Source organism: Eleginops maclovinus, chromosome 10, assembly GCF_036324505.1.
Source record: "Eleginops maclovinus isolate JMC-PN-2008 ecotype Puerto Natales chromosome 10, JC_Emac_rtc_rv5, whole genome shotgun sequence".
Classification (NCBI taxonomy): Eukaryota; Metazoa; Chordata; class Actinopteri; order Perciformes; family Eleginopidae; genus Eleginops; species Eleginops maclovinus.
Genome location: NC_086358.1, coordinates 21,418,020 through 21,445,215, shown reverse-complemented (window position 1 = coordinate 21,445,215; position 27,196 = coordinate 21,418,020). Strand labels below are relative to the sequence as shown.

At 44.1% G+C, this 27,196-nt stretch overlaps 1 protein-coding gene across 1 annotated transcript in view; it reads left to right on the top strand.

Annotated features, from left to right (window-relative positions):
• The first annotated feature begins 24,419 nt into the window (after positions 1 to 24,419).
• The window catches only part of LOC134871295 (growth arrest-specific protein 7-like), a 46,666-nt gene continuing 43,889 nt past the window's right edge, over positions 24,420 to 27,196 (top strand). Inside the window, exon 1 of the mRNA XM_063894010.1 lies at positions 24,420 to 24,745. Within this exon, the coding sequence (XP_063750080.1) occupies positions 24,566 to 24,745 (180 nt within the window). The 5' untranslated portion in view covers positions 24,420 to 24,565. The remainder of the gene's footprint in view (positions 24,746 to 27,196) is intronic.

Sequence of the window (27,196 nt, the reverse complement as noted above, 5' to 3'; positions counted from 1 at the left end):
TGCCATTGATGGAGAAGATGACCCCTTGGCCTGGTGGAAGGTGCACAAGATCAACTTTCCACGGCTGTGCAATATGGCCCGCAAGTATCTCTGTGTCCCTGCCACTTCAGTCTCTTTTCAGCACTGGAGGGAATATAGTGACTTGCACTCGCTCGTCTTTAAAACCAGCTAAAGTTGACATGCTGGTTTTCCTTGCAAAAAATCTGTGAGCTCCTGAGAACTACACAGAAGAATCTTTCTGGCTGACAGTGCCATACCAGAGCTGCCAACATTGTGTTTTAGAAAATAGTAGCAAGCCGAGCGGAGCGAAGCAAACATTTTTTCAAAGCCGGGGGTCCGAGGTCTGCCGAAGCCCCCTGAATGCCCCCTTATTTCATTTTTACTTTACTTATTTCTATTTATCTTTTGTATTCAACTGTTATTATTTTACTGTAAATTGTATGTATATATAGTTCCCTATTCCTTTTCCTATCACCCTGCTGCTATAACATGTGCAATTCCCTTACAGGATTAATAAAAGTTATCTTATCTTATCAGAAGCCAGAGACTTTACATGCTCTGAGATGCAATCTAGGTCATATTAGGACATGTTTTTCGTGTATAATTTCTCCTTTTCCCTGTACTGTTGCACACAATTAAACACCAACATACACAAAAAAATATTTTTATCAACCGAACAGAATTCATCATGAAACAATACTGAACAATAACACATGAAAAACCGTTACACAGCCTTTTTTTAGAACAGAGTTCAACTCAAGGGAACCTTTGGCTGTGACATGACCATCTCATCAACCTCTCACTTTAGATGGTCATAGGTTGCTGACTTGGCCTTGGCAAGAGTTGTCTTGGAGTACGCCTGCTTGTAGCAGACAGACCCCTTTGCCACCATGAATTGTTTGTGGGTAATGAGGTTACTCAGGGTCTCCATTCCCATACTAGGTCTGAACTCCGTTCTGTTTTTTTGTGACAAGACTGAAGATGCGTTCGCAGTCTGCATTGGAATGGAAGATGCAGAGGATAGCCAGCATTACCTTGCAGAGTAAAGGGTACTTGAGATGGCCATTTCCATCCTTCAGCTGACTCATCAGGTGCCACTGTGTGTCTGGTCTGTCACAGCTGGTGATGCTTTCTGGCAGAGCATCGGTTTGGTAGGTCATGAATTGACCCTCAAGCTTGTCCATCTCCTCAGCACTCATCTTCAAGCAGGGGAATCTGCCTGTGAAGTACCTCACAGAATTGAAGTCTGCGCTGTCCCGTGCAGACATGTCAGCCACAGAAGCATTCCTTATCACTGGGTCATCATAGGGAAACTTCTTCACCATGTACTCAACAGCCTTCATGTAGAATGCCCGCACAGCGCTGAAGACCTGGGCAAGCTGCAGCTCCTCAAGCTCAGGGTGATCTCTTATGAAGTCTCTGGTGTTTTGCCCAATGAACAAGGTCTCATTGCTCTTCTGGTTGCTTGGTTCCCTGAATGGTACCTGGTGAACCTTAGCAGCTGCATTGATCACCTGAGGCTTCACAAATCGGTTCAAGAGATTCTTCAGCTGTGTGGTCAAAGTCCTGTGTAGTATTTGTATGCAGGGTTTGTCTAGCTGCAGCAGAGTGTTGGCCTCATCAAATATCGGCAGGACCGCACTTAGAAAGTAGCAGTAAAGATGGAATGTTGGGTCCTGCAGATGTTGACATGCCCTCTGCACTCTCTGTTGTGCCCCTGTCTTGGGCTGAGTGGCTCCAGTGCTAGATGTATTGGGCTGAGTGGGTGCAGTGCTAGATGTCTTGGGCTGAGTGGGTGCAGTGCTAGATGTTTTGGGCTGAGTGGGTGTAGTGGTAGATGTCTTGGGCTGAGTGTGTGCAGCGCTAGATGTCTTGGGCTGAGTGGGTGCAGTGCTAGATGTCTTGGGCTGAGTGGGTGTAGTGGTAGATGTCTTGGGCTGAGTGTGTGCAGTGCTAGATGTCTTGGGCTGAGTGGGTGCAGTGCTAGATGTCTTGGGCCGAGTGGGTGCAGCGCTAGATGTGTTGGGCTTTGCCGTTGCAGTCTTGGGCTGTGTGGTTGCAGCTGCTGGTGTTTTCTTTCCCTGACAGAATTTGGCTAGGTTTTGTTGGCGAAGAGATAGCCTGCCAAATCAAACTGAGAATTGTCCTTGCTCCCGCTAAGGGGGTTATTTTCCCTTGCTAACACTGGGGGTGGATGTCCTTGCTGTGCTCTCGGGTCTTGTCCTTTGCGGGCCCCTTGCTGGTCTTGTCCTTGCTCTGCTCGCGTGGGTTTGTCCTTGGCGTCCCCAGAGTTTTGACTCAAAGTTTTGCGCAATGCAGGCCACTGCTGAAACAACCGGGCGAGCATTTTTCAAAAGAGACCACTCTCTTTATATTAACAATCTTTTCATTTCCACCCACACGATCCTGTTTTTTCTTCCCCCTGTTTTTTCTTGCTGGATTTGTTAGGTAGAATTTTTAGTCCCCAGCAGCCTTCAAGGGAACTGGAAGCTGAGCGCACTTTTTCCCCTAGAGAATTAGATGGCCCGGGGGCACCCCAGCACATATACGCACTGTTTTTTTTTTTGAGTACCCTGCCGTGCCGTTTTGGGTCCTGCATCCCCATGGCATTATCTCCCCCAAAACTCTGCAGTTGTCCCAGGATATGCTACGTTTCTAAAGTTCAATTCAATGGTTTAATTGTTCGCCCAGTAGTGCTCATGCACCTTGGCAAAGTAGGGACTGTCAACCCCCAGTCCTCGATAAAAAGTACTTCACAAAAAGAGGATACAGCTTACATCCCCCCCCCAAGTCAGTGCTCCCACCGGGGCGGGGAGTATGGAGGTCCTCATTGCCTCCGTGTCACCCCCAAACCCCCTTTGGCAAGATTCCAACAAGGGCGCTGCTTTTTTGTGGACCAACCATACTTTCCCGCAATTGCAATCCAAAAATTTGCTTGTATTATCATGTTATACCTAAAATCAAGAATTGCCGAAATACAACATGAAATTAATCCTCTGTAAGAAAATTTTGCCTAGGTTTTTTTTTTTCCCCTTTTAATAAAATAAAAAAATGTTTTTAGAAGGGAACGTATCGTAGGCTATAAAATTAGAAAAGATTAAATTGCAAGATTTAAATCGATTTCAACCAGGGCATACGAAACTGTTTATATAGCTGACAGATTGTAGGTGTTTTGTGACGTATAAATATAATCTATCCCTATGAATGTTGGATGAATTGGGCTTTTTGTTTGGCTTCCCAGCGATTTTCGGTCCGGGAAACTCTTTTTCACCAGGGGCCGATGTGGCGGCCCCCGCGATGGGGGATGTTGTGGTTCCCCCCAAAAGTCCCAGCGAGCCTTCGGCATTTATGCACGGGCCGAAAACCGTAAAGAAGCCCGCGATGGGCCTTGTGTTCCACTGGCCTTTTTGACGTGTTTTAGCACCCCTATGGTTTTTCAACGTGTGTCGGCCCCCATCCCTCACCCCCAAAAATTGTTTAAAAATACAGTAGCGGGGAAGTGTCCGTTCGACCGGGTGGGGGTCCATTCTGGTTTTATATTTAGTTGAAGCGTTTTAGAAACGCCGCTTTTTACCCGGGGAAAAGTAGCACCATCCATTTTTGATAATTAAACAAAAGCTCGCTCCGCGTTTCGGGGCTAGTGTATTCACAAATTATCTTTGGCCCTTAGAAATTAAATAAAAAAACACAACACTTAATTAAAATTAAAATTAATGAAAAAAAACCAATTTAATATGTTCTACTTATCGTGCTATAGATGTAATTTTTGTATGATTCCATGTTTTAAATAATTTTAAAAACCAAATAGCTGAATTTGTCGTGCCCGAGCAGAGAAGAAAAGGGGGGGGTAAGGCAAAGAGGGCGCCTATCAGATTGAGCAATCCTCACAAAGCGGAGCAGTGAGAAATTACACCCCCTGTAAAAGCCTCCCGCTCTGTAAAAAGATGCAAGTGAGGAAATTTTCCCTCCTGTATAATGCCCCCCTGCTGTTTTAAAAAGCTTGATGGATTTTACCCCGATATTTAATGAAAACAGTTGAAACCCAAATGTTCCCCCCGAAAATTCTCCAAAAAATACAAAATAAATGCAGACAAATGGAAAGCCACCGAAAATTTAAATTTATTGCCAAGTTACTTTGATATCCAGTGTTTCCGAGGGGTTTGTTTAAAATGTCTTATCCTTTTAAATCTACAACGTCGTTGTGATTTTTTAAACCCACGCTTTTTTTTTTATTTTTTGGTGGTGAGTTGAGAAATTAAACGTGAGCAAAAGTTTGTTTTTTGGTTTGCTAATTTTCTAGTTGCTATGTAGTATCAAAGATTAAAATCCAAAACATTTAAAGGGGAAGCTTTCAATTGCTGAAAGATAGTAGTTATGGCGTTGTTATAGTTTCCCTTTTTTTAAAATTGATTTCAATGGGTAAAGGTAAAAATCCAGGGTGCCTGTCTCTTGCTGAAAAAAATATATTACCCTACCTTATTAAACATTCCAAGTCCCACTCCCAAACCTTTGTCCCTACTAGGGTGTGTGAAGAATGCTAGAAAAATTGAAAAACAAAGTAGAAATGTGAAAGGCCAATTAAATTATTTTTTTAAAAACTCTTTGACTTCACATTTTTTTTTACATACGACCGAAACCCAGCTAAGTCCCCCGCACGGCACGGGTTACATGAAAATTTTCATTACAGCGGGACCCAAAACAGCATGCTCTTAACGTAGTGAGGGTATTAAAAAAAAAGGGGCACCCCGCCCTTTTGGGCTTTTTGTCAACGAAGGGCGAACTTTTAAAAGGTTATTGGAGCTTTGGGGTGGTGGAGTCAACAAGGCACGAGGTCCCAGCTACACGATTCATTTTTCGATTTGTTGGGTAATGCGTAGGATATTCAAGTCAAGCGTAGCGGCGTAATTAGGGCCTGGAAATCGTATCTGCTACGCCAAATCGTGATGTTGGCAGCTCTGCCATACTCATATAGCACTTTAGTATGTTGTGTGCTGCTGTTACTGAGTGAATATCACATTTCCATTAGAGTCAAAAAAGGTTTTTTCCCTTCTGTTAATAAGAACATTCACTAGTTTATTTTGTGTTGATTGGGAGTTTGATTTACCTAAAAAATGTCCAAGTGGTTAAAGCAGTTCCTGCACTTTAGTATGTGTGATGTACTGACTGGAGATCTTTATTTTTTTATATTTATATCTGACTGTATATTTTATTCATTTATTTCGACTGTCTGTTAAACAGTTTTTAAGAAGTCATCCACATTTTTAAAAAGTTTATAAAAACATGGCTTTCCATGCCCCTACAGAGGGCAAAACCCTGGACCTCTGCTATGGACTAAAAAGACGCCTACAAATCATCCCTTTACCCCCGCGGGGTTTCAGGGCCAAAATTTTTGGTGCATTGTTCCCAAAAATAAAAAACTGCCCTAAAAAGAAAGAAAGAAAAACAGAGAAAAAAAAGACTGGACCGAGAATTGTATTATTTAAAACTTTTTCGACCCAAAACTGGGAAATGTTAAACAGCCGTGGTTGTTTAAAATGGTTGGGCGTCACTGTCTATATTCTTTTTGTAGAGACATGTAGTTCCATGCAAAGGGGCAAAAAACTACCCTAACAACAAACCAGGGAAAACAGAATGTCAAGGATAGCTTAGAGAAAAAAAGTTTTTGCTTTAAGCAAGGTGACATTACTGAACTAAAAAACACAAAGGGGATCTAAAAATAGAAATTCTTAAATTTAAACAGATATAAAAATTGGAGGCAAGATGGAAAACCCAAACTGGTCACCTGGGCATAAAAAAAACCATAGCAGGTCAGAATTTAAAATCAAAAGCGTCCATACCCTAGACAGCGTTAACCCGCGGCCCCTTAAGCCCCATTTTAAAAAAAATTAAAAATCTAAAATCTATAATTTTTTAAAAAAACGAAAAAAAAAAACATTGTCAGCAAAATTCTCAACTTTTCATTATCACTCCAGTCCCCGTCTATCAAGGGCCCCCCCCCCACCCCTTGAAAAACCCAACACAAATGATTTCAGGTTTCCCTCTTGATTGCAGGGGGCCAGATAAAGCTCGTCACACTGGGAAAAAATAGCTTACAGCATACCCCCAAAAAATGGCAAAGGAAATTAGGAAAAGAAAAGAAGAGGAAACGAAAATTTTTAAAGAGGATGGGAACTCGGTTTTTTTGTCTCCCCCGGTTCGGGAAAAAGCTTGCCTGCTTTGTGAAACCATTTCACAATTTAAAAAAGGGCCCCTTTTCAGCCCCCACACGACACAAAACCCCAGTTCGCACCCACTTTCCCAAAGGTGGGGGAGCTGAGGGGGGGAAAAGCGCGAGACCCCAAAAGAAAAAACTGCTCAAAAAACTTATTCCCCAAACGAGTGAAAGAGCGACGGGCATCCACAAAACACATGATGATGAAAAGATGAACCCCTAACATGGAGAAATGGTGAAAAGGGTTTCATACGTGGCTTGGGCAACTTGTTTCCCCGAAAAAAAAAGACCGGCAGAGGGCAAAAAAAAATTCACTGTCGGATCTACTGTACAGGAGGGCACAAACTTTCAAAGAAATGCACATCTCAAAAGGGCAAAACTGTCATCCCCTGAGTTTGCGCCTTGCAAAGGAGAAAAACTGGATTCAAGACCCCCACAATTACTCATCTTTATCCAGCCATCAACAGTAAGTTTGCATTCAGAAGAACTGTGACATGGTTTCACTGGAAAAAAAAAACGGGGATTTAAATAAAAAACGCTGGCTGGAAAAAAGAAAATTGAACAGGACCAGAAAAAATAAGCATTCCAAAAAGATGGCGACCGGCGATGCTTTGGGAAGAAACGGAGCCGTGGCTTTTTTGAAAGAAACCTGAAAAAGGCGGGGTTTTGTGGGGATTTTTTTCTACCATGTATTTTGCACAAAAGCCTTTTTTGCTAAGTTTAAATGCTGAATGAAGGATGGGAAATGAAAACGAAGTGGTTAATTATTCGGGCCCCTGCAAAAAAACCACCTCATTTTAAACTGCTGTGGGGAGTTTAACACCACATGGGGTTTTGGGTTTCACACCCAGATCAGAGGCTGTCAAAGGACGTAAAATTGCACATTTTATGGACTCTTGAACCCCGAAAACCCTTTTTTGTCGGCCCAAGGGAACTTCCCGATTTTCCTTTTTTTATGATAGAGTGGGGGTTTTGTTGAACCGAAAACAGATTGAGTCTGCGCACACAACAGAGGGGCCCCTTGGGTCGCCGTTTCCCCCGCAGGCCCGACTTCAAACACTTTGGGGCCGAAGGAGTGTCAGAAATCACTTGAGTGTGATAAGTACAAATACCTTCTGACAAAACCCCCCCTTCTTTTAATCTGCGTTATATGGACTGTGATGATCGTAAAAATGCTGTCTGTTTCTGTTGTAATGGGGGTGGATCAGCAATGTGTGTTTTGTGGTTGCAGTGAAAAAAATTTCACAGTTAGCACTGGCATTATGCTTTTACCCCTTTGTAACAATTTTATTTCCCCTTTTTTTCCCAAAGCTAATGCTTTCAGGGAGGGGAAAGGAGCGTTTTGGTTTGGCCTTGCAAAAAAAAAAATTTTTCGTCAATGTGGTCCTGATGGACAAAGGTTGAGTACCCCGCCTAGATGGTTTTAGCTCAGACACCCAGCAGCCCGCTCTTTAACCAAATTTTCAAACGTTTTTTTTTGAATTTTGAATGACATCTACAATTTGAGTAACCAACTCAAGACGTGAAAACTTCAAAATAGGACAAAAAGAAATGTGAAAGCCTTCCCCCCCATAAGGTTCAAAAGCAGGTCGCAACATCTGTGGGCGATCTCAAAACTGTCAAAAAAATTGAGCCCTTTTCCTTTCATTTTTAACAAAATTTTAAAACCAATTTGTCCTAGGCTGGAAGGATGCTGTGTTGTCCGTTCCCCCGTCCCCCCCCCCAAACCCCAATGATTTAGAACAGTGGCACTCGCATCAATTGTAATGAAAACTTTTGAAAAATTGGTGAGGTCTGAAATATTAAGGAAAACAGAGCATTCACTTGACCCTCAGCAGTTTGCTTATAGACCCCGTAGGGCGTGGAAGAATGCCGCAGTCACTTTACTTAATTTACTTTTTAAGCATTTGGATAATAGTGGTTCCCATGCCAGACTTTTATTTGTTGACTCTTTCCTCTGCTTTTAACACAATCCAACCCCATATTTTAACCACAAGGCTGCTAGAACAGTTTGACCTGAGCAATAACCTGGTAGCTGGATCCTTAACTTTTTAACAAACAGAACCGCAAAGAGTGAGAGTAAATGGCAGTCTCTCTGACAAAGTCTGCTTGTCCACTGGCTCCCACAAGGATGCGTACTCTCACCTCTCCTTTACATCCTGTACACGAAATGTGCCAGAGCAGTGGGACACAGTACCATAATTAAATATGCAGATGACTCAGTAATTGTTAGCCTGCTCCAAGACAGTGAACGGGTCATGGTCCAGTATCAGAGACTTTGTTGAATGGTAGTAGGCGTCCCACCTTCAACTAATATAGCCAAAACAAAGGACCTGCTCATTGATTTTCGAAAAACAATCCGGACACAAGAAATCACATCAACAAAGATCAAACTGTTCAATTGTGTGCAGTCTTATAACACCTGGGGACGATAATAGATAATAGACTCAAAACTCACTTTTCAAGCAAACTGTGAGGCTGTGTGTACGAAAGGGGCATCAGCGCCTGTTCTGTTTGAGGAACTGAGCCGTTTCCACATTGACAAATCCATCATGACCCTCTTTTACCATGCTTTTATTGAATCAGTCTTATCATTTGCACTAGCAGCCTGGTTTGGAAACCTCCCCTTAAAAAATAAAAACTCACTCAATCAAATAGTGAAGTGGTCTAGCAGGCTGATCGGTGAGCCACAGCTCAACCTGGAGACCCCTTTACAGAAAACAGTTACAGCGCATAACTGGTTCAATTTTAAACGATAGTTCCCATCCACTACACACAGTTTCAGCTTCTCCCTTCCTGGGCGTAGGTTTTTAATCCCTAGGTGCAGAACAAGTAGACACAAACACAGTTTTGTCCCTGCAGCCATTACACCGAGGAATAAGTCATAGATATATTTTGCACAGGTGTTTTTATTTATTATTGTATTTGTTAAGTTGAATGATGTGTGATATGTGCATCTTTTCCAATATGTGTGTATGAGGACTCTACTACTGCAAACAAAATCTACCTCTGGGTATAAATAAGTAACTTGAACGTGAAAAGTTAGACATGTTTAAGAGGTAAAGCTACAGATTTGTTTCCTTTAATGTTGTAATCTGTGCTTTAAATAAATCTGATATCGTTTATGAAAACAGATTAATTTATTGCTTGTGTTTGTTGAAAAAAACATAAGAGGACCTTAAAAAAATAAATCGCATATTAAATCGCAATTGCAATATTGAGGAAGAAATCGCAATTAGATTATTTTCCAAAATCGTTAGCCTACCCTTGTGGTTGAAATTTTCACCAAAGAATCCCCCCACCAGAGAGCCTTGAATTTACTTACGCTTGACTAAAACAAATCCCGCGAAGAACCAGGAAACTACCCCGATCAATTTCGGCGCACCTTAAAATATTTCAGAAAAAGCGCTTCGGAAAAGTGTTTTCTGGACGTAAGCCAAGATCCCCTTTGGAGAACCCGGGGAGCCCGTGTCCCCTGGGGGTTTGGGTTGACATCAATGTGCCCCAAACCAGCGATGGGGAGACGGACCAGCATGCGGCAAGGGGGCCATCACATCCCCAGTATACATTTAACCCAAATTCTTGTCAGCCAGGGGTTTTATGCTACAGGGCAAAGTAAAATTTTGGGGGACCCGTCTTCCAAAAGCTACGCATGGAAAAGCGGCCGCAACAGTTAGGCTCCACAGGAAGCCTTCTGGAAGGAAAAAAAAAACCCGTAAAAACATGAGGTGGAAAAGAACTGCACTCATGGTCAAGTTCAGCTCAAGATCGCAATATTTTAAAATGCTTGGATGGACAGTCATTGCCGACAGCAGCCCAGGCCCGAGCTGGCAGAATCCGTTTTAGAGGGGATGGCTATATCAAACGGCCGCAGAAGTGCATTGGGGAAGCCAAAAAAGCAGAGGGCATAACACCGTGAGAGGGCAGTTTTTATGGCAGAGATCCGCAAAGCGGCCCAGAAAAACCCACTTGCTGAGGCTTGGAGCCCCCCAGTTGGCCCGTGCTGGAAACAGAGGGGCAGGACGTACAGCGGTCAAATTTAAGGGGGAGCAAATCCGTATGATACGCAAGATGCAGAGGAAATTTTGGGCATAGGGTTTTCAACACACTTTTCCCTTTAATCAATCCCGCAACAGTGAACAAGCAAAAAGCAGACAATGACCCATTCATGAGTGGGTGCAAAAACACTGGGCAGCACCGTATCGTTTTAGGTTTTTGTAAAAACGTAAAGTTTTTATTTTAAATATTTCGTAAAGGCGTTGAGCGCATTCCTTATAAAAGATGCTAAATAAGTTTTTTTTTTTTCCTCAGATACGCAAATGTGATGACACGATCTGTTTGTACCCGTCCCCGTTGAAAGGAGATTGGCTTCACCCCTGCCTGAGCTTTGGTGGATTTACTTTAAAAATTCAAAAATTTAAGGGAAGAATATCCCCTTTTTGGATTTTCCACTTTTGACATGCTTTTTCCCAAAATTGCACCCGTTCACAAATTCATATTGCCACAACTTAAAGCAAAAAGCTTTAATCTGGTTTGTTGTAAATAGGTGACATTTTGACCGAGTTTTAAGGCAAGACAAAATGAACCCCCTTTGTTCTGCCCCCAACGTCCCCCAAAAACAAAAAGTGCTGGTTGATTCTTTTTGGGCGCATAAGGGGCAGCAAAAAAAATAGGTGTTTTCTGCCAACAAGCAGGGAGTGTCGGCGATGGAGTGCTCAAAACAGGGGGTGATCTCCTATGCGCCCCCTTCCTCTCCCACCCGGGCACATGGAGGGCCCCCGTCAGATGATGGGATGGTCAATGTGGGAGTTACATCCCGGAGCCCAAAAGTCAACTTTCATCATCGTCAAGGGCAGGGTGTCTCTTTGTGGGGTCCATAGAGCTGGGCCTATACGGGCCCCTTTTGGGGAGGAAGCGGGCCCCAAGGGGAACACCTGCCCCTCCCTGTTATTAAAAATTTAAAAAATTTTTCCCCACAGCCACAATTTTTAGGGCTGGAAAAAAGATTTGTGGCCAGAGGGAAGAATTGTTTGTGTAGGTCATGGAGAGGGGTTTCCTTTGAGTAGAAATCCTTTATTGCGACCCTCATTTTCCGGACCAACTGTGTTTTCTTGAAGGATTTGGAGAGCTTTTTTCCCGGGTTTATTCTTTTTGTGTAGGCTTTTTCATTTCTTCAAAGGGAAAGGTTTTGTCCTGTTGTAACCCGAGTGCATAGCTTGAGAAAACTTTAATGATCAATCATCATAAATTTTTAAAAATGGCGGCGCGGTGCAACGCAGGTCAGTGCTAGGATTTTGCAAGTTAGCAGTTATTTTCCTAATAAACAAATTTGTTCCCGGGAACATTCGCAAAACACTTCTTCAGCCCGGGAAAACTTTTGAAAACGGGTTTGGGGATTCCAATTTATGACGTCTCGGCTCGTTCCCCGTCCCAAAGGAACCGGTGGAAAACCCGGGTCGCCGGCCCAAAGGCTCTAGGCGGGTCAGGCCCTAAACAAAGACGGGGGGAAAAAAAAGGGGGCAAAGGGAAGCTAAAGTAAACCTATCGCTACACACCCGCCCTTTTTCCCCCCAAATTTTCGGCCTTTGGGGAAAAAATGGGGAAATGGGTGCGGGGTCCCCCCCATAACGGATATGGGACTGTAACGTATGATCTTCACTGAAACTGGCTCACAGTGGCGTTTCCCGGGTAACGCCATCGAGCAGCGGTGTACACCCGGGCAATAAACCCGCTGACGACCGGAAAAAAGAGGGGTGGACTGTCATTCCCTGAACAGGCTTTGGTACGGACACTGTTACATTGGGGACCTGCCTTTTGACCTTGAATTTTGGTTATTTTAGACCTTTCTATCTGCCCCAAAAGTTCACGTCAACTGTTTTTAGCGCCTTTTTTTCCACGGCGTAAGTAAGTTTCTATGAAAGAAAGCATGTGCCCTTTTAAAAACCGACGCACACCCGGGCAGCCTTTACGTTGGGTGCTTTTAAACACTCCCAAATGAAACTACTCCCAAATTCCCCCCGCATGTCCTGCCCACAAAAGGGGAACCACTTTAGACCATGTTTTCACAAAAAATGGGGAATTTACAAGCTGTCCCCTCCCCACCGGACAACTGATCACCCCCATTTTCCTTTCCCCCAATACAACCTCCATAAGGGGTTGAAACCCACTGTAAGGACAGTTAAATGTAGCAGAGGGGGCAGACTCTGCATAAGCTCCGGGTTTTTAAACACAGATGAGTGGGTTTGCCCCCCCGGGGCCCCACGGACCCCACACAGACACAAACCATGCCCCCCTCTGTTCGGATACACAACACTTGTAAAACCCGCACCCCTCTCAAAAGATCACCCCTTTTCCCCAAAACAGGCCGTGGAAAACATAAAGGGTTTGCCCCTGTGAAGGCACTTTACATGCTTAGTAGGGGATCTCAGGCCTAAGTTTTGTCCGGGCTGACCTAAGAGGGGCATCAAAAAGGCCCAAACACAGCCCCAAGTTGGATGAGGAACCCTTTCCAGGGCGGTCCCACCCCCCGCTGGGCAAGGCCCAGGCCCTCCAGCTCAAACCAACAACCCTTCCCCCCAAACTTTACCTCCTCCTGATAGCCCCAAAACTTTCTCCCTTTGCGGGGCAATCCGGAGGTGGCCATCGGCTTTCCCCCAAACCCCGACCCCACCCTCAATCCCCCCCCGTTGTGGCTGCACTGAGCCCGGTAAATGGTAAGGGGCTGGCCCTGATGATCCCGGCGCCGCCCAGGGTGTGGGGAGCTGCTGATTCCTGGCGGACAAATTAACCTGTCACGGCCCGGCAGGCCCCCGTGCTTCAACCCCCTCCATGTGGGGCCAAACACTCCAAGGCGTGACCTTAAAGCTCCCCCCCGTTCCTCACCCCACCAACTGAAAGGGCCCAGAGGGTGGTCCCGGCTCACTCAAACCGTTTTCAAACCCCCATGGCCCCCCCACAGTTTGCCTACCGCAAGAATAGGAGTACAGAGGATGCCATCTCCACGGCACTTCACTCCGCCCTCTCTCACCTGGACAATAAAAACACTTATGTGAGAATGCTGTTCATAGACTTCAGTTCAGCATTTAACACCATCATCCCCTCCAAACTGATCACTAAACTGAGGGATCTGGGCATCAGCCCTTCCCTCAGTAACTGGATACTGGACTTCCTAACCAACAGACCCCAATCTGTCAGGTTAGAGAACTACACCTCCTCAACCCTCACATTGAACACTGGTGTCCCACAGGGCTGTGTGCTGAGCCCTCTCCTCTACTCCCTTTTCACCTACGACTGCATACCTGTACATGGTTCTAATACCATCATCAAGTTTGCAGACGACACTACGGTGATTGGCCTCATCAGCAACAACGATGAGTCGGCCTACAGGGATGAGGTCCAGCGCCTGGCTGAGTGGTGCACCAACAACAACCTGGCTCTCAACACAAAGAAGACCAAGGAGCTCATTGTGGACTTCAGGAGAACCAAAGGTGGCACACACACCCCCATTCATATCAACGGGACGGAGGTTGAGCGTGTCGCCAGCTTTAAGTTCCTGGGTGTCCACATCTCCGAGGACCTCTCTTGGACACTCAACACCTCAACTCTAGTCAAGAAGGCTCACCAGCGCCTCTTCTTCCTGAGGAGACTGAAGAAGGCTCATCTGTCCCCTCAGATCCTGGAGAACTTCTACCGCTGCACCATCGAGAGCATCCTCACCAACTGCATCTCGGTGTGGTATGGCAGTTGCTCTTCTGCGGACCGGAAATCGCTTCAGAGGGTGGTGAAAACTGCCCAGCGCATCACTGCTTCTTCACTTCCCACCATTGAGACTGTACAGCACAAGAGGTGTCTGCGGAGGGCACGCAGTGTTGTCAAGGACATCTCTCACCCCAACCACAGACTGTTTGCCCTCCTCCCCTCTGGGAGGCGCTACAGGGCCCTCCGATCCCGGACCAGCAGGTTCAGGAACAGCTTCTTCCCTTCGGCTGTCACCCTGCTGAACTCCGCACCACGGTGATGGCCCCCCTGGTTACCCCACCCTGGCCTGTACGGCCATGCACCTTCCCCCAGCCACTGAACTTTTTGCACTACTTACAAATGTTACTGTACATACTTTATATTTATTCCGTTTATACACTGTACCTACCTCAGCACCTCACTACCTACCTCATTCTGCAATTTTTACCTCTACCATCACTTGAATTCACCTGCACTTTACATACATTATGCCATTTGCACTACCTTGCTGCTGTTTACTTATACATACCTTAAACTCATCTCTGTTTACTTTTTACCATTCTATTGCACATACCTTATTCGAGCTGTTCATATCCTTTATTATTTATATATCACTACCTTCATATGTATATACATTCTCTGCACTTTTACTGCTTTACTTGCACTTCTGGTTGGATACTAAACTGCATTTCGTTGTCCTAGTACTTGTACTCTGTGCAATGACAATAAAGTTGAATCTAATCTAAAAAAAAAAATCTAATACACAAGAGCTTCACGATCAGGCTCACTTGTGGCTGACACCCACACCAGCCTCTGCCTGCTATCTGCTCACCAGTGCCTGCTAATGTTTCTGGTGGTTACTTGCTAACACTCATGTAGACTATGGACTAACAAGTCCGTGACTGTGGATATACAACTTGTGGGTGAGTGTGACCTAACTTATCCAGCTAACTGTGCTAACTGTTAGCAGCAACTTTTTTTCCTCGAACCTAGCATGGCCTGCCTCAAACTATTCAATGTCCTCCTTCTCCTTGCTTTCCTCCTTACTGTCTCGCCCCCCTCATCAGTTGCGCACATGGGGAAGTTGATATTCTTCGACCCCCCTCATTTGCCGGACCATCAAACTGACTCAGTCAACATCTATAATAGAGACTTGGCTTCCCTGCTGTTTACACTGTCTCTGGGGTCACCATCAATTGTAAACATTACTATTCCTCCTCTGTCTTCATGTTATGTTATGAGTCTTCTCAGCAATATGATTATTTTACCTTCTAATCTTCCTACACTTGACAAATGTAAACACAATGACTCATCCTCCCTTTGCCGTGCTCTGATTGTGTTACTACTCATAATCTCTGGTAATGTTCATGTCAACCCTGGTCCTTTTGATACTGTTCCCCCCCTCAATGGTTTTCAGTCACATGATCTCTGTTTCCATGATTTTTGTGTTAGAAACAATATGGGTTTTCTGCATGTAAATGTAAGAAGCTTGGTGCCAAAAATGGACCAACTTAAAGTCTGGGTGGAATCCTCCAATCCCCATGTCCTTGTCCTGACTGAGACATGGCTCCGTAATTCTGTCTCCTATCCTGATACCAACATTAATGGCTATAATCTATTCCGCCAAGACAGATCATCTAAAGGTGGAGGAGTAGCAATCTACTCTAAAGAACAACTACACTGCTCAGTGGTACTTGCCAAGTCTATTCCGAAACAGTTTGATCTCTTGATCATTCAGATAAGGCTATCGAATAATTTTTGTATTACAGTGGCCGGCTGTTATCGCCCCCCCTCAGCCCCTGCATGTACTCTTGAGGCTCTTAGTAGAGCACTGGCACCTTTCACTAAGTCTGAGCTTGTTCTGCTTGGTGATCTCAATTGGGACATGCTTAGGCCTCCTGAGAAAGTCATACAGCAGTTAGACTCCCTTAATCTCCAGCAAATTATCACCCAACCAACCAGGCTCAACTCCAACTGTCCGGAGAAAGCTACCTTGCTGGATGTAATTCTTACTAACACTCCCCATATGTATCAATCTGGTGTGTTCTGCAGCGACCTCAGTGACCACTGTTTTATAGCCTGCATTCGCAAAAACATCTCCACCAAACAGCCCATTACCATCAGCATTAAGCGCTGTCTAAAGCATTTTAACACCCAAGCTTTCCTCCATGACCTGGCCAATATTAACTGGCACAGAGTCAGCCTGGTTCCCTCTGTGAATGATGCGTGGTCTCTGTTCAAAGACCAGCTTAGTGCTGTGGTCAATAAGCATGCCCCCCTCAAGAAACAACGGTTGAAAAATCGTCACAGCCCCTGGTTCACACAAGAGCTCACATCTCTTCTCCATCAAAAGAATGCTGCATGGAGAAAAGCCCGTCTATCAAAGTCTCCCACAGACTTCCTCAAATTCCGGCAACTCCGCAATAAGGCTACACAAGCCGTACGCCAGGCCAAATCTGGTTACTTCAAGGCTCAATTCACACAATGTAGCTCCGATCCCAATGCTTTCTGGAAAACAGTAAGAAAACTTCAGAACAAGCCCTCAGCCATGCCTGTTTCACTCAAAGTCAATGATCTTGTCATCTCAGATAAGACTGCAATGGCAGATACTTTCAATAGTCACTTTGTAAAGTCTGGCTTTGTCTTTGAGAACACACTGTCCAAAGGCCCTACTATATCGCCTTCCACAGCCCATAGTCTTCTAAGCCCCCCACACCTGCACCTTCCCACACACAGCTTCTCCTTTCGGCCTCTTACAGAGGGGGAGGTTTTAAAGGAACTGTCTGCTCTAGACCCCAAAAAATCAGCTGGGTCTGACAACCTTCCCGCATTTTTTATTAAAACTGCAGCTCCCATCATTGCAGCACCCATAACCAAACTCTTCAATCACTCATTCCATACGGCTGAAATACCCTTTGACTGGAAAGAAGCCATCGTCCTGCCCTTGTTTAAAGGTGGTGAGCAGTCAGATCCAAATAGCTACAGACCCATCTCCATCCTGCCCTGTGTGTCCAAGGTATTTGAGAAGCTTGTGAACAATCAGCTCACTAACTATCTTAATACTTTTGGTATACTCTCTGACGCACAGTCTGGGTTCCGCGCTGGGTATGGGTGCACAACAGCCACTTTAAAGGTATTAAATGACATTACATCCACGCTAGACACCAAACAACATTGTGCTGCTATTTTCATTGACCTTGCAAAGGCCTTTGACACTGTTGACCATCCCACCCTCATCAGCAGGCTGAGTAGTATTGGGGTCATAGGTCACTCGCTGGCTTGGTTCTCTCACTATCTATCTCACCGGGTGCAACGCGTAAGGTTCGATAACTCACTCTCTCACTCCCTCTCTGTCACAAAGGGTGTTCCTCAAGGTTCTATACTTGGCCCATCACTGTTTTCCATCTATATCAATAACATTCCCCTAGCTGCTGGCAATTCACTCATTCACCTTTATGCCGATGACACCGTCTTATATGCCTCTGGTCCTTCTCCCTCCTCTGTCCAATCCACGCTCCAGGATAGCTTTCTCCAGGTACAACATGCCTTTACACAACTGAAACTGTCACTCAACACAACTAAGACAAAAGCCATGTGGTTTCATCGGAAGGGTGTACCCTCTCCGTCTCCCTTAAACATCTCCACCTGTGAGGGGGCAATCTTGGAGCAAGTCTCCACCTACAAATACCTGGGTATCTGGTTAGACACTACAATATGTTTTTCACATCACATCTCCCAGTTACAGTCTAAGGTGCGGGCTAAACTTGGTTTCCTTTACTGCCACCGCCACTCTTTCACTTCCTCTTCTAAACTCACGCTTATAAAAATGACTATTCTCCCCACACTTGATTTCGGTGACACTATCTACAGAACTGCCTCTAAGGGCACTCTTGCTAAACTGGACACACTCTATCACTCTGCCATCCGTTTTGCTACAAACGCCCCCCTAAATACTCATCACTGCAGTCTTTACTCTCTGGTAAATTGGCCATCGCTTCATACTCGTCGTCATATTCACTGGCTCACTCTCATTTACAAGACCATCCTTCATCAGACACCCCCCTATTTGTCCCGCCTGCTGCATCGTCTACCTACCACATATAACACTCGGTCCTCTCTTCGCATCCTGCTAACAACCCCTCAAACTAGATCCTCACTCGGCCTTGCATCATTCCAGTCAGCTGCTGCCACAGACTGGAACGCACTACAAACACACCTCAAACTGGTCACTTTCATTTCCATTCCGGCCTTCAAACACTCCATCTCACACCATCTCACTGATCCCTGCAAGTGTTTCCCCTCCGTCTAATCCTTCAGCTCAGTCTCCCATTTGTGCACCTAGGCCCGCTGATTTAATGGTTTTAATGATTTTGTATAACCAATCCTTGTTTTCTATGTCTTTGTATGTTTTTTAAGTGTCACCTATTTTTGTTTTATGTCAGGCCATCTTTGTAAATAAGAACTTGTTCTTAATGATCTGCCTGGTAAAATAAAGGTAAAATAAAAAAATAAATAAAAATGATCGTGGACGTATGAGTGTCTTTGACATTCTGGATGACTCTATTGGATGTTGCCTTATGTGATGTTCTTGTTGTCTTATCTTGTGGCCGGTCCATCTTGCCTTCCTTTGACTTGTCACGGTCTCTTGCTCCATCAGGCCTTGTTAACATCCTTCCTTCCTTGTTGCGAGTGGAGGCAAGTTGGATGTCTTTTCTCACATGTATTGCAGATCCTTCTGTTTTCACATTCCTTTGAGCGATGGCCAGACTTCAGACAGCCGAAGCACAACTTCTTTTCTTGAACAAACTTGACACGCTCAGAGACTGTGACCTGCCTTCTCACAGAAGACACAGCTTGTGGCAGCAGCCTTTTCGTCTGAGTTTGTTGCCATTACCTTTGCTCCAGGACCTCTGTTCCCTGCTCTTCTCACTTTCACTTGGTTTTAGAGCATAGAGGGATGTTATCGGGTTGCAAGCGATTTTGGCTTCATGTGTGAGGAACTCGACAAACTGGCTGAAGCTTGAGAACTTGTGACTTTGTTCTTCCACTTCTATGACTTTCCTATTCCATCTGGAGATCAGCGAGTCTGGAAGTTTAGCAAGCATTTTCTGATTCTCGTTGCAGTCGTTGAGTACTTCAAGACCCTTGATCTGAGACATGGCAGCTTCACAGCTGCGGAGGAAGTCAGCGAGTTCTTGAAGTTCCACACTGCCTTTGAAGCTTATCTTGGGCCATGAATCAAGCTTGTCTCTGAAGGCTTTGGCAATGAGGAATGGATTGCCACATCTCTCTTTTAGGATGGTCCATCCTGCACGATAGGCTGACTCTGTGACTAGCAGGAGGTAGCTCTCTATGGCCTTCTTGGCAGTTCCACCAACATACCTTCGCAGATAGTATATTTTTTCTTCACCTGGTATGTTTTTCCTGTCAATGAGTGTTTGAAAAGAAACTTTCCAGTCGTGGAATCTGAGTGGGTCGCCGTTGAACGTTGTTGGTTCAGGTATAGGAATACGACTCGCACTGATGGACCCTGCGAACGCTCTCACGAGAGCTGTTGTGCCATGTTCTTGCTTTAGAAGTGTCGCAACTTGTGGTGGAGAGTGATGGTGCAACAGGTTACTTTCATTTTTAACTTCCTTTTTCTCCTTCAGAGAGACGCGTTGATGGAGCAGCTCGTCTATTTCGTAGTCTGAGCATTCACTCTGCTCATATACCTGTTGTCGTGCCTTGGCAGCCTTTAGCTTCTTTATTATCTCGTCACTCTAGTTGTCGGCGCTTGGCCTCTAGCACCCTTTTTCTCTCTGCATTTTCAGCCTCTTGTTTGGCTTGTAACTGGGCATCTTCAGCTTCAAGTCTTTCAAGTTCTTCAATATGACATTCTTGTTCTAGCAGTTCTGGTAACGTGGCTTCATTGGCGGCGACTTCAGCAGCGGCATTTTGTCTGTGGGCAGAAGACTGGCTTGAACTTCTGGATGTGATTTTTGAGTTGCTTTGAGAATGAGCAGGGGGACTTGGAGGACTTGGTGCAGTGAGATTTGATGCGTGTCTTATCTGAGGCTGCAGACTTGAATACAGACTCTGTCTCATTCGCACCTTGGTCTTCCTCCCCTTGACCTTCATCCTTTCTTGTGTTTAGATAACCTCTTGCAGTTTTGATGATCTTCTTTGTTACTGCTTCACAGGTGTCTACTCTGCGACGTGTGTCATGGTCCAGAATGTAAACGTGTCTTAACTCTTCATAAACATCATTCAGATTCTTTGAGGCATTGCTTAACTTTGTGATGTGTTCATGGAGCAGGTTGTTTGAGCACTGTCCCCCCAGCACCCCTTTGGCGTCCTTAATGATGGCCTCCTACTTCTCGTAGCTCACACTGAAACAGTGTGCAACCTTTCTTACTTGCTCATCGTGCAGTTAACTTAAGGACCCTTTGGCCTCTTTGTGGCTCTTGTGAGGAAGTGTGGTTATCATCTCTAGTGCCTTCGGTCGCTTGCGGTTGCGTGTCTGTGCAGTGCTGCTGCATGTCATCACTGACAGCCTCTCTGTCACTCTCAGGGGAAAGCTCAAGCTCTGACATTTTACTTGGTTTACTGTAGTTTGGTTTAAATCTGATATTGCGTTTAGCTGAGTAATTACCTCATTAATAAAGTTAGGTTTATGTAGCCTTAGCATAGTTGAGTAGTTATCTTATTTATGACTACTTGGCTATCATTTACAGCTGAGCAATATTTTGACTTATTTGTTACAATTTTACAGCCTTATTAATTTAAATTACCATGACTGATAATTAAACAAATGAAGGTTTGCTCTTGCACAGGTAAGTTACAGATGTGTGACGGAGCGGCTCTGTCACTGACCGGCTCTGTCACATGCTGCAGCGCATACACACACATACACGTTCACATTCACACACATTCCCTGTTCCCTTCCGTTCTTGCATGTTGGTTGACAAACCTCACTATTATAACTGTTTTCTCCTCTGTGTTAGTAGCGCGACCATGGGTGCACACTTGGCCGTTCTCGTTGCATTTAATCATACATTTACACAAACCTGATTTTAGACGGACATTTCCTGAAGTGTGGGAGGCATACGCACCACCGTCTCCTCTTCCGGCAAGAGTGGCTGGCAAGACGGGGCGCACCATTTCTCCCGTTTAAGTAGTGAATTTTCGCGCGCTTGCGAGATGAATCTATTGGTGGTATGTGAAAGTTAAGCCCAGTGGGAGGGGCTATACAGTTAAAAGGGGCTGTTTTGGCCTGGGACGGGGGGTCAGTCTGGGGAAGCTACAGAGCAGGCAGCACCTGTAAGACCCAGTGAGAGTTGTTTTAAGACTTATTGTATGTCAGAGTTAATGTATGTCAGAGATATTGAGGAACTCCATTTGTTGTGAATATTTGTGTTACATGGTAAACTATTTATGTTTCCAGTCTTTTTCCACTCTTTTCATTTTGTTGTAAATAGTTGTTTTTCACTTTGGGAGACCGGCAAAATAAAGTAACATCACTACTTCTCCGACTATGCCTGTGTTTGTGGAGGTATGAAATAGAACCCCGCTACAAGATGCATTAAACACTTGTTAAGTAACAGCAATTCACCTTTAAATTCACTACAATACAGTTCTGCCTTAATGTTACTTGTTTTACATGTTTACAGTATAACCATCAATAGACACAATCTCAATATCAACACATTGTCAGTATCAATGGACTCCAATGAATTTCAACAAGGAAAGGTAAGTAAACAACATTAAGGTATTATATGAAAATGCAAAAGAATGTCTCAGTCTCTTGTGCAAAACACTTTAAGTCTCTTAGTTGCAGTAAAATTCAGACTAAGGGCACCTGGAACTTCCTGTGGGCTGCTTCTTCTTGAGTTGCTGTGTAGATGGAGGTAGAAGATGTTTCATCCCTTCTCTGGATCGCTACTCTCTGGCGACGTCCTCCTCGGCTACTCATGCAGAGCAGTCGAGGTCTCACTGTAGCTCGCCCAAGTAGTAGACACGAGGCCCGGGCCCCGAGGTCATGGTTAAATACGGGGTTTATTCCCAGATCAGACCAACCCGTGACAACTGGGTTGAAAGAGAAAAAATAAACAAATAAAAGGATACAATAAACAAAATGCACATGTGTTCTTACAGCTAAACAAAAGGTGGTATATCATAACATAAGATAATACACACCTCACCATATAAAAATGAATAAGAACCAAAACATACCTCGTCCGCTGCTTACTTCTAAAGAGGGGCTACATCTTGCTTGATTCTTCCTTATCTTTGTCTTCTTTCCTTCTTCATGTGATCATTTCTTTTATATTTAAACTTAGTTAGAGAGGTCATCTATTGTTTTGCTTCTTTCGCGCTGTTCTTGCAGGGTGCGTTGATTAATTATGACGTGCGGGAAACTAGGTCGCTAGTAATTAGTTCCGCCTCTAGGAATACTGCATTACAGGTAGGAACCAAAAAACGGGAGGATAAACAGTTGAAACTAATTGACAATATGAGACAGTTACAATATGTGTTAAAGAGATTAAAAAGTGCATTTTGCATAATAGTGGACCTTTTAAATTGAAAAAGTGTTCTAACAAAGAAAATCCAACAATTTATTTAATTAGATAGCTTGAAATATACCATCCATATATCCCCGAAATTATAATAATAATAATAATAATAATACATTTTATTTGTAAGCGCTTTTCAATCACTCAAAGACACTTTACAGATGAAAAATAAGTAATTAAAATACATTTAAAAACACAGAAACACAAGAAAACGCAGAGAAGTAGATACATTGTAAGTAGAACAGCACAATACAACAGTCAGACAGAACAAAAACAGAATTAGGAAAAGTGGTGGTTAAGAATTATAGGCAGAGTGGAACAGGTGTGTTTTGAGTAGTGATTTGAAAAGTGTGAGGTCATTGCAGTCACGGATGTGGTTGGGGAGGGAATTCCAGAGGGTAGGGGCAGCAACGGAGAAGGCTCTGTCTCCCCAGGTTCTGTGCTTGGTTTTAGGGACAGTGAGGAGGTTGGCATCAGAGGAGCGGAGGTGACGGGGAGGGGTGTAGTGGTGGAGCAGGTCAGTGAGGTAGGAGGGGGCCTGGTTGTGGAGGGCTTTGTGGGTGAGAAGGAGGAGTTTGAATTGAATACGCTGAGGGACGGGGAGCCAGTGGAGGTTCTGGAGGACAGGGGTGATATGATCGCGTGAACGGGTGTGGGTGAGAAGACGGGCGGCGGAGTTTTGAATGTATTGGAGTTTATGGAGGAGTTTGGAGGTTGTACCATAGAAAATGCTGTTGCAGTAGTCGAGGCGGGATGTAATGAAGGCGTGGATCAGGGTTTCGGCGGCAGTGAAAGATAGTGACGGGCGGAGGCGGGAGATGTTTTTGAGGTGAAAGAAGGCTGTTTTGGTGACTTGTTTGATGTGATGGTTGAAGCTGAGGTTATTGTCGAAGATGATACCAAGGTTGCGGCAGAGGGGGGAGGGGGACAGTGTGGAGTTGTTGACAGTGAGGTGGAAATCTTGAGCTGTTTGGGTGAGGGAATTTGGACCAATGAGGATCATATCAGATTTGTCGTAGTTTAGTTGTAAAAAGTTTTCTTGCATCCAGGTTTTAATTTCCGAAAGGCAGTTTGACAGGATGGAGTGGGTTACAGGGGTGATGGATTTTGTTGAAATGTATAGTTGGATGTCGTCAGCGTAGCAGTGGAAATGGATACCAGGGCGACGGATGATTTGGCCAAGGGGAAGGAGGTAGACGATGAAGAGGAGAGGACCAAGCACAGAACCCTGGGGGACGCCTTGGGACAGGGGAGCAGTTGTGGAGGAGCAGTTGTTGACACATTATAAGCAATATGAGGCTTCTGTTTTAAGGAATGAGCTGCCGACAGAATAAATGAAACCCTACGGAGAGCTGTGATGTGTGCTGTCTTTCTTTAAAAAGCATATTCTAGTATCAAGCATAATTTACCTACATCTTTTCTAACTTATAACTTGACTCATTACGCCCTTCGTAAGTTTTTCTGTAAGTGGCCCTCAGTGAAATAGAGTCTGAGCAACTGAGAGAAATGCATATTGCCCTGATTACTGGTAAAGAAGGGATGCGTCTCCCTAAAATAAAATGTATTAAAAAGTTCAAATGTTGAACTTTGAAATTCGATGGTTTATTCAAACAACAAATACGTGAAAAGTTTTGAAAGTGAATGCGATAAGGTTCTGAATCTGAAAGCATCACATCTGAAAAATAGAATGACTCAAATATTAAAATATGAATTAAAGTGAAATGTGAAGAATTGTATTTTACAAAAGTTAAGCATCAACACTTGGACTTTCAAATACATGTTATTTTCTCGACTGATTAAAACTTTGCGCAGAGAGATGATAAGTTCACCTTTTTACTCAATTTGAAATACATCGTGCTTTTATTTTGAAGTGCATTCTATAACTTCCGTTTGCCTACCTCTGTCGCACTCGCAGTTCAGACAGGGATGGGGGCGAGGGGGTAGAGTTAAAGTGTCAGTGCCTGCTTCATTGTCGGTGCGGGCTGCTGGTGAGCAACAACTGTTGATCAACTTCACACTTTCACTCTATCCCCCACAAACCCCCATCACTGCGGTGTGGGTGATGTCTGGATCCTACTGCCGGAGTTTGTACCCGTTCAGCGGGGAGCAGCACCCGCAAGGACTGAGCTTCCAGGCCGGGGACATTATTGAGCTGCTGCAGGCTGCGCCCGGAGGCTGGTGGCAGGGGGAGAGGGATGGATCCACAGGCTGGTTCCCCTCCAGCTATGTGCAGGTCCTCGAGGTAAGAGACACTACTTCCAGTTGCTTGACCATTTGCTGCTAGTGATTTAATACTACTTTTGGATGTCAATGTGCCTAAATGTTACTTTGAATGTGTTATCCCTGCCTATGAGAAACACATTTGAATGTATCTGTTCTTTCCCTCTCTTTCTCTCCCTCTCTCTATCTCTCTCTTTCACTCTCTTTCACAGACACACAGGCACATACACAAAGACACACACTATATTCACTAATAAGTGTTGCTGTGCTGCTCATCAGATTACCCCCCACACACACACACACACAGCTCTCAGGCTGAGGAGGCAGCAGGCAACACTTCCTCATTCCAGACACATTCCAGTCAAATCCTCAGTCCTCCTCCCCTGTCTGCAATGAAAGCACAGGGTCAGGGTTTGCAATATGGAACTTCACTCATTTTAATCAAGAATAGAGATGACAGAAGAGAGGAGACTGAGAGAGACAGCATAGGGGGTGTCCCTGTGTGCCGCAACATTTCTAAGACTGGTGCTTACTCAAAATTAGGTTTACACTGCTTGAATCTGCTTTTGTGTATAATTGAGCATACATAAACACAGTTTTTTTTAAAGCTATTATATCATAAAAAATAAAGGAAAATATTAAATATTATTAAAATATAAACATATAATACAGTAATATGCAGTATGTATAATACAGTGTGTGTGTCTTATTCTCTTGACTTGTACATTTGTATAGTGGTAGGATATTACTTGTACATTTTTGAGGGTAGAAAACTCCATATATAGATTGAGTAGTTTTTGTTCAGTCCCATATTGTTCTATTTTGTAATCTGGATAACTTTCTCCTAGATGGAAATAGTGGCCAAATTTATAAAGACTGCTACCCTTTACAACAACCAATAAGGTCGTCCCACAGAATGACGGTCTGGTGGTTTGCACCTTACAAAAATGTTGGTTTGGGTTGGAGTAAAACTCCCCGTGTGACACAATTTTTAAACTGCGTCTTCTCACGGTACCGGTTACGCCAACAACTGTATTTGAAGCCCTGGATTTCATACGCTGCTGCCGCCATAGTAAAACAAGCCTTTAACAACTTTTCACAGGACAGTTGCGCACTCTTGTTGCTCGGAGGCTAAATATGGCTTCCCTATCACAAATCCAGTGTTGAATCGCAGTGTGTGACAGAAGCCCTGACCCTTACTCTTCTTGTGATGAAATATATTAAGGTACAGACGCTAAGTACAGATATAGAGTTGCCACAGTTAAAATGTGACCGCCATTTTTGACGTGAGTAGTCTAAAGTCACATTTTCTCATTTTAAATTCTGGGCTTACAATATTATTATTTTAATAATATCATCCTATTGTTCCTTTTCAGTGATTTAAATGTAATTTTGTATGGTGTAGATTTTCCAGGAAGGCATGCAGGTGGTCAGATGCACCAGCACCCTAACTCTTTACTTCAGGTTGCCTGCCCCTGCTATCCTCCAGATGAGAGTGAGATTGTAGTGACAAGGAGATGGTCTCCATGTTTACTGTCCCTTCCTCTTTGCGTTGGGTACTCATGGGTCTCTGTGCAGAGCTGAGGACCACAGCTGAGCTGAGGGTTATTGTTTGACTGATGAATAAAAAGAACTGTGCCTGCATGGGTAGTTTGATAGTCCTGTAAACATTCTGCATTACTGGCAACTTTATTGCACCCATCTTTGGTCTGAGGCTCTATAAAACCCTTTCAGCTGTGCACCATGGCCTCAGGCTCGGGGAAGCTTACTCTCAGTTCGGACAGATCACACTCAGCTGTGAACTGGTGCTGTGAGTCTCAAAGGTCATGGAGGTCACACACTGTTCAAAGCAGCAGTGCTACATCATCTGGTGTGCTAAGGTTCATCTTTGGCAAAGAACGCATCAAAATATGCTAATTAACAACTATAAATGATCATTATTATGAATAAAAAAACACATTTTATTGAATTATTATGAGCAGGGAGAGTGCACATTAATAAACATTTCTGTTTATGTTAAGAGCTAACCAGGAGGCTATTTCTCCTCTGTACTCCTGATGGATGTTGTGGTCACCATCAAAACAAACATTTAGAATAACAAGTCAATAAAATTATTGAAAATGCAACCTAAAGGTTTCTAATACTGTAGATGTCCTAATAATATAAAATATATTATATAATAAAAACAAAACCTGAGGTCATCGACAGGTTAAACACAGACGGCTGTACACTGCAGTAGAGCTGATTCTTCAGCAACAAAGATATGTAATAAACTAAGTGGCTTTTTCTCTAAATGTGATGGGATGGAGTTCCTCAAACAACAAATAAATCCAGAGTTACGGTTTCTTTACTTCCGCTATAGAAAAAAGGAGAGTAAAAGAAACAATGTACTTCAAAAATCTCAGTTTCAGTGTAAACCTGACATCCATCCTCTATTTATTCTCCGTAAAAACAAAGCTGTCTCTGGCGTCTG